Here is a 7,956-nt window from a genome sequence, read left to right on the forward strand (position 1 = left end):
CCAGTCCCAAAGCCCAGGAGAATTTGCACTCCCGTAGATCACGATGCATCCACTTAGCAGTGAAATTTCCAAATTGAAAATGAGTCAAACACTGCATAGCATGCAGAGTCCATTTTGCTTATAATAAAACTAAAAGCACTGGCCAGAAGCATTTAAGTAAAATAATAAAAAAAAGACTATTACCTTGGATCCATCTGCGGTTTGAAAGCAACTTTCAGTTCTTCCATAGAAGCACACTGACTCGTAAGCTCCTCTAAGAAATCTTCCAGTTTTGAAGGATCATGGTCTACTGAGAATGAACTCAGCAAGCAGAAAATATTTGTGAAGTCTCCACCTGAAAAAGTGAATTCTGTGAGTAATCAGCAGTAAAACAGGTCCCACATCTTCTTCCTACCGCGCCCCCAGCAGTACAGGTCAGACGCCCCCAGCAGTACAGGTCACTGGTCTGAGGAGGCAGATAAAACTTTTCCCTCAGTGAGGGTGCAAATGTGAGACAGGGAAGCCCTCTATAAGGCAACAGCTGCCCCAGAGATCAGAATAAGGTAATTATTTTTCACTCTTTTTTTCTTCTCTCAGATAACAACATAGTGATGCAAGGCTGCTTCTTGTAAGGTTAAGTTACAAACTACATTTTGCTTGTACTGACAGGCTATTAAACAATAACCTCCTGCGCTCTTCACCAACCTGTGAGATGCATGGTTTCGAGGAGTTCAGACACCAGCTTACTATCTTCTTCTAATTCCAGCTGGATCAGGCCTAGTTTCTTCCTCATCTTCTGCAAATAATGATTCTCAAATTCGGCGTCATATTCCTCCTCCAGAATGAGTTCGCTTATTTCCAAGGGCAGCTCTGGAACCAGAGCTTCAGCGAGCTTCCCCAGGTTCCACTTGCAAATCTCTGGCTGCTTGTTGTAAGCGTAGCGCCCCGTGTTATCAGAACCATTGCAAATGTGCTCAGGGTCATATCTACAAACGAAGAAACAGCATTCTTCTAGTTATCTGGACACCGAGAGAGTGAAAACTATTATTGTAGCCTCCTTTAGGAAAGAAAAAGTAATTCAGTGAAAACACTCTGATTCTTTTCCCAAAGTTACCTCATTAGACATTTTCCTGCCCTCTCAAACACTGAGAAACCCTGCAGGCTACAAGAACAGTCTAACAGAGACATCGTGAATGCAGTTAAAAAGAAGCTGAAAAGAATTTCAGGACAACTTGAACTAACTTGATCTACTTTGCCATAAAGAGGCTTGATAAATCTACTTCTGTTAATGTATTAAAGCAATCGTGAACATCAGGATTGTTCTACATAGCAAACACACGTGCGGGTTTCAAGTAATTACACCACACTGACCTGTCCATAAATCCAAAAGGGCCGTAGTCGATGGTCAGTCCAACTATGCTCATGTTATCCGTATTCAGCACGCCATGGCAAAACCCAACACACTGCCACTCAGCCACCAATCTTGCCGTCCGTTTTGTTATCTAAAAGAGATTTTTTAATTTTTTTAAACGCAATATATCTCCAAACATTTCTTAGTCTGAACCGACGTTTCTACAGCTCCGACGGAAGTCGATTTTGGTAGCATGCCACACACACAAACATCCTAAGGACAGCTTGCCTCTCTCCTCCTGTCAGTAACCACCCAGTTTCTCAGTCTCCTGCTTCTGTTTGCCTCTTCTTTCCTTCCACACTTGACTTGCAAGTCAACTGGACAGCTTTAAAACATACTGAAGACAGAACGCTGAAATAAGGTCAATTGTCTGACATCGGACTTGCTATTATACAAATATTTTCTTTTGCTTACTATGAGACTCTTTTAACTACAGGCAGGAGAAAACATAAGCGAAGTCTAAGAAATAAAATTAACTATATGGAACTAGTAAAGCAAGTCTTTTGGTTTAACTGGTATTCAGGAGTGATTTACAGGAAGGTAAATGGCTTACACAAAAAACTACTCCCTGCTAACAAGTTTTAGCACCGATAAACACTTCCCTCAATTTGCTGAGAGTGGAAAAAACCGGAAGGTTAAGCAAAAATATTCCAGGAATGACAATTTTATTTAAATACAATTCCTCACTGAATGCATGCTTCACTAGAGCTTTCCATTGCTTAGCTGAGAGTCACTGTTAAGAGAATCCTGGACTGCAAACACTACATGTGACTCATTCTTCAAACAACTAGAACTATTTAAAAATATCACAGTATTTATTTTATTAAATTAGTCCACCTGTCAACTACAACTAGATAAGCCCTATGAAATCTAAAATTCAAGAAGCTAACCTGGCTTTTAAACAAACTTAGATATTTCTAAATACTTTAAAGAACTGTGATACACAAAAATCTTATGCAGTCATTAGCTAAAACTTTTAAATCAAACTATTTCCACAGCTAAAATCACCCATCTTCCCAATTACTTATTACTGTATAGAAATTAAATTACCCCTCCAGGCTGAAGTGCAAATGCATTTTCTTAAGACTTTTTCAAACATCTAGTTAACAGAAAAAACATTCGTTTCATGCCTCTGTCTCCAAACTCAGAATTTTTCCATTTTCCTTTTCTTTGAACACATTCAGACAGGCAAGAAAGAAAAATTAGAAAAATCTTGCCCTGGGATAATCTGACAGGTAGCAAAATTCACAGATGATGACGGGAACAGAAGCTTTTGGTTCACCTTGAGATCCTACACTTCTACTTTTTACAAAATTCTTGTGTTGGGCACCTTCCCCACTATTTCTGAACGCTGCTTCAGGAGGCAGTCAGGAGACAGCTACACATGTCCCAAACTGATTACTGGCATGTCCTAAACCAGCAAGAGAGACACACCCTGTACGACGGCTCTGTGCCAGGAAGATGGTAAAACTTAAAAACCAATTAAAAAAAAACCCAAAACCCGGCTGCCAGTGTCAGGATGAAAACATTCCAGCAGCAAGGCAGTTCATGGCTTCTGGGTGTCTTTGTGTGAATGCACCACATGCCACCAGTGCTCTGGTAAAAAAAAGAAATCCCACTACTGAGAACACCTAAACGCAATTAAAGCTCGGGCAGCGCTCAAAGAGGAGAGTATTGATTAGAAAGAGACAGCTGCGCACTCACTTTGAACATTAGTCTTTTTGATATTTTCTACTGCTAGCCATACTAGAAAACAAGCATGGTGTATATGTAAATGTGAGCACTATCTCAAGGACATGCTCGTTTAAATTTAAACAACAGCTACAAATTTGAGAGGTACAGATAATGCAGATAATGGTGTTCGCTTTCCACACAGCGCTGCCAAATGCAATCACTTGTACTTTTTTCCTTCATTTCTTCCACAGCGCAAAAAGAAAGATAAAACACGTTAAGAGTCGGGCTGACACCACTTCCCCAATCTTGAAACAGTTTGGCAAATTAGATAAGGCACAGGGGTGCTTTTCGGGTGGGGAAAGGTATGGAAAGTCTCTACTAAGGAGGAGAGAAAACACAAAGAGGCAACACTAGCACAGACACAGAGCATGTACAGCCAAAAGCAAGAGTACCACAAACAAGCAAAAGAAAAAAAATGGAGACGGGGCAAGAAAAAAGGATGCCAGGATGGGGGAAACTAGTAGCTACTGGGACAGGCCAAAAAGCTTTTCTGCCAAAAGCAGAAAGAAATAGGACTGGACACACATACAGACATCCACAAACGTCCCCGAGTCCTGTAACTTTTCTGTTATCAGCAAGGGAAATGTGCTGCCACGTACAGAGCTGGACACGTACCAAGCGGGTAACAAACCACAGCTCTCCTCACCAGCTCCCATCATTCCAACGCAAAAGGTCTGCCCAGTGCCGGTACCCAGCACCGGGCCAAGCCACAGCTTGCTTTTGAAGAAATAATGCAAGTATGCACAGATTGTGCTAAAGCAATAAAAAAACCCAGACAGAAAAAACAAAACACCACCCCCCTGTCCCAACCCCCACAACAAACAAAAAACCAAACCCACAAATTCAAACTCCACAAAACTTAGAGAATATCAGATTTTCAGCCTGCCTTTTGACCTCTTACTGGTCTGTTAGGAAAAGGCATCATGCTGCAGCTGTTCCCTCAGTCCCTACCATGTAATTCCGGATTTCAAAACGTAATTCCGTATTTCAAAACACCACACCTGCTTTTACGTAGGCTGGCCAAGTCTACTTGACTGAGGTACGCTTTAATTATTCCGCTTACTATCTGGCTGCAACATTCTTATTTGGGTTGCAACATTAATTCTAACTTCAAGTTATCCAAATCAAAGCCTTTATTATAGTTCTCCAGTAATTTCAACTGGACGCCTTCTGCAAATAAAACATGAAGAAAAGCATTTTATTCCCCTACCCCAAAATCTTTCCTTCCTCATTCAAACAAACGAATATAGTGTCAGGAACTCAATGTCAAGAATAACAATATCAACAGTGAGGCAAAAGGTATATTCAGGAGATGAGGTGTAGATACCAATTAATTTAGCTACATTTTACTTCAAAAAGAAATATAACAATTCTACATTTAGTAATGTTACACTTCTCAATTTCTGTTATGGATCTCTAATAATTCTTAAGATCTAAATTCATTCAGTAGTTGAAAAGAAGTTCAAAATGAGTCCCTGAGAAATCACCCGGCCTCTCCTCTGGGCCACTGCAGAATGACCTGATACTACACCACATCTAAGACATGTTTACCTCAAGTTGATCCTACTATTTCCAAAGTTGGAGGTTTTGCCACTTCCTCAGGCAAGCCCTCACAGTGCCTGACTGCCTTTAAACATTTCAATTCTAAAGCCTCAAGTTAAAATGGTTTACAGCCAATATTCCTGCTTGGAATGTGGAAAATGAGGGAGGTGACTTGACATTCTCAGTGTTTTACAAGATGAAGCCTTGCAAGTGATGTCTTGCCATCATCGACTCATCACCTGACAGTCAGGGCTAGATTTCCCCCTCACAGTCTAAGACACTCTCAGCAAATGGAGACGAGTCTTATGAAGCTCTGCCAGAGCAATCATGATTTGTTATTACCAAGGTTAAACTTTCGTTGCTTTGATCAGCATCAACCCTACTTTCATTGATAAGCAGATCTATTAAGAGTCTCGTCTTCTTCAAAAAAAGAATATCTCAAGCAATCGGATGATACAAGGTATTAGCTGACTCCAGTCATCTGTGCTTGCAGATGAAGTTCCTAAAGATGACTGCTATGGATTTATGAAGAGAATTAGGTCTTTCTTACCTCTTTGAAGAAAGCAGCATTCCTCTGAATACTGTTGTCTGGATAAGCCTCCTGGATTTCTGGATAGAAAGTACTGATCACATAATCAAGCATCTGTATCCGAATATCATTTCGGTTAACACTGGGACCCTTACGTCCTGTGTATTCATCAGGAGGTTTAAAAATTTCAAAAGAACCAAACCTGTTTTAAAATAACAAGAACACATTTTAGCATTACCTGATACTATTAACTTCATTTGACATTACATGCAGAAAAACATTTACTGTTGCTGCAATTACACCACATCATCTCTCCAGTTTAACACCAATCCTTCAAGTGGCTGAGAGAAGAGACCAGAAAGGTTCCTACATGAAGCCTGGCGAGACTCAGTGGCTCAATGCAAGGAAGTCCAGACATCCACCAGTAACTACATTGACTGACTAAGACTCTAGTTGGTACTGAAGACCAGACTGTTAAAGTTTCTTACAGCTACTTCTACAGAAAAATTCTTATCATGAGTAAATATACAGCAATAGGTCTTATTTAAAATACTAGACTGTACATCACGCATGTAATACAGATTTTTCCACATACATATATATATAGGCATACATATACACAGGCATACATATATTTCTTATGTCTCTCTTTCCTCCTAATATTCTGTGACCTTACAAGAAGCAATGCAACTTCCTGAAACTCTTGATATTTTCTGTTGGAGCAGGAATCTCGTACACTTCTCGGGCAGCAAAAGGACACCCAAGCTTTGACAGTACTACATCAGAATAGCTTTGGAATTAAGGGTAGAGCTATAATCCACCGCTACTACTGACATCAAAAAAAGCATGTATTCTGCACAGGCACAAACATGAAATATCTCTTCTGAGGTCTGCAGAACTTTGTTCTTCTTTCTACCAGGCTAGCATCCTCAGCGTTTATCTGTCTGTGTGCGAAGACACCAGCTCATCCCATCTGATGGACAAGGAGAGAGGCTTCCTACAGCCCCACAAAAGAGTTCCAGGCCTCCAGGACAAGAAATACACAAATGGTGCCATTACAGAAATACATTTAAAACAGTATCTTAAAAGACTGCTGTGCTTGGTTTTAAAAAATATAAAAAAACCCACAAGAAAAATAGGCTTCTACCTTATAAACGTAGAAGCTATTCTCAGAACAACGGTACACCTTTCACTTTTTGGATTCCCATCGTAAAAGATGTCACGGACGACTTTCGAGTCAGATGTCACGCATGTTCCAGCCCTTGTTGTTGGTATTCCGAGGTGAAACATCGCCTCGCTGCACAGGAACTCCCGTATGCTCGACCGCAGGACCTTCCGACCATCAGCTTGCCTGCAACGAGAAGACACAGACAGTTTTCAGGCTACGAAGGCAGGAACACCTCCTTGGAAATGGAGAAACAAATGCCTGCAGATGTGCTCAGTCCACGGTTACACAGCGAAGCAGTGGCAGATCTGAGAACAAAAGCTGGACCTTCAGACTCCTGTCAAAGCTCAGTTAGACAGACACAACGCACTTGCAATGAAAACCACACATAACAAAACAAAATAAACCCTTCAGTTAAATGGAACCCTTCTAATCATTAACCCTGTTGTTTTTATTGATGCAATAGTTTTTTAAAAAAAATCTGTGTGAGTATAACTATTAAATAAGTTGTCACTGGTTTCCTCTTAATAAAATGACTGCGGTCGTGCCTCTCGAAAAATAGAAGGGGTTTTTTATCTTTCTGGGTAGATCTAGAAGCAGGGTGTTCCATACAGGCACATATTGCAGTTGCATTAAAAAAACCCACACCCGAACAGATAGAATATAGCAAGCTAACTTGTTTAACAGATATCAAGTAAATAAAACTGGCAGGGGTGGCTCTCGGCCCGTGTTCCCAGCACTTCAGAAGCCACAGGCAAGCAGAAGAGCTGCCCAGGGCAGACCTACAGCACTGCCACCGTATCTGGGATTTTCACTGTGATTTCTTTCACCTCCACAGACGCAAAGCAGAGCTCCAGAGCACCATGTGTATGAAACTAAGGTGTTACCAAGACTGTGCGCTGCCGGAACAGAAAATGCAAGTGGGAGAAACAACCTGAAAGATTTAAAGCAGTGCAGGCTAACAAAGACAGACATCTTTTGCAGGGATTTGGTCAGCATGCCATTCTTGGGGCTTTTCCACCATTCCCCACCACAGCCAGGAAGGATGGAGGAAAGGCCCTGCTGGTAGAACCACAGAACCTCTTTGGGTTGGAAGAGATCTTTAAGATCATCAAGTCCGACGATTAACCTAGCGCTGCCAGGACACCACTAAATTATATCCTTAAGCACCAGCTCAACACGTTGTTTAAGGGACGGCGACTTCGCCACTGCCCTGGATATCCTGTTCCGATGCCCAGTGACCCTTTCACCAAAGAACTTCTTCCTAATATCCAGCTTAAACCTCCTCTGCTGGCAGGACAAGCAGCACAACCCAACCCAACACGCGTGATTTTAGACACCACAGGGACAACGCGGCAGCGAGCCGTCAGGAGGCCCTTACGACCTTTCTGCCCTCGCTTCCATCACAGTCTGCGTCCTCCGAAAGGGGGGAAACCTCAGGGGAGGATTAACCGGGGAGAGCAGCAACGCACCGCTGGAACGGGATGCAGTTACGGTCTTACTTTTCCAGAGGGAAAAAAATGCTAAATTGTGGGGTTTGGCATTTGAGCATTACACGTGCTGCAGGAAGATTTAAAGAAAAAAGCACGACAGAAG

General features: G+C 41.7%; 1 protein-coding gene across 1 annotated transcript in view; it reads right to left on the bottom strand.

Moving 5' to 3' along the window:
- LOC104274775 (selenoprotein O) overlaps positions 1–6,542 on the bottom strand; it is a 10,826-nt gene extending 4,284 nt beyond the window's left edge. The window contains exons 1-5 of the mRNA XM_009870505.1: positions 6,343–6,542; positions 5,217–5,397; positions 1,351–1,481; positions 685–965; positions 184–334 (exon numbers count right to left, since the gene is read on the bottom strand). Of these exons, the coding sequence (XP_009868807.1) occupies positions 184–334; positions 685–965; positions 1,351–1,481; positions 5,217–5,397; positions 6,343–6,485 (887 nt within the window). The 5' untranslated portion in view covers positions 6,486–6,542. The remainder of the gene's footprint in view (positions 1–183; positions 335–684; positions 966–1,350; positions 1,482–5,216; positions 5,398–6,342) is intronic.
- Between the last annotated feature and the right edge of the window lie 1,414 nt (positions 6,543–7,956).

The sequence above is a fragment of the Apaloderma vittatum genome, unplaced genomic scaffold, assembly GCF_000703405.1.
Source record: "Apaloderma vittatum isolate BGI_N311 unplaced genomic scaffold, ASM70340v1 scaffold21235, whole genome shotgun sequence".
In the NCBI taxonomy this organism is placed as follows: domain Eukaryota; kingdom Metazoa; phylum Chordata; class Aves; order Trogoniformes; family Trogonidae; genus Apaloderma; species Apaloderma vittatum.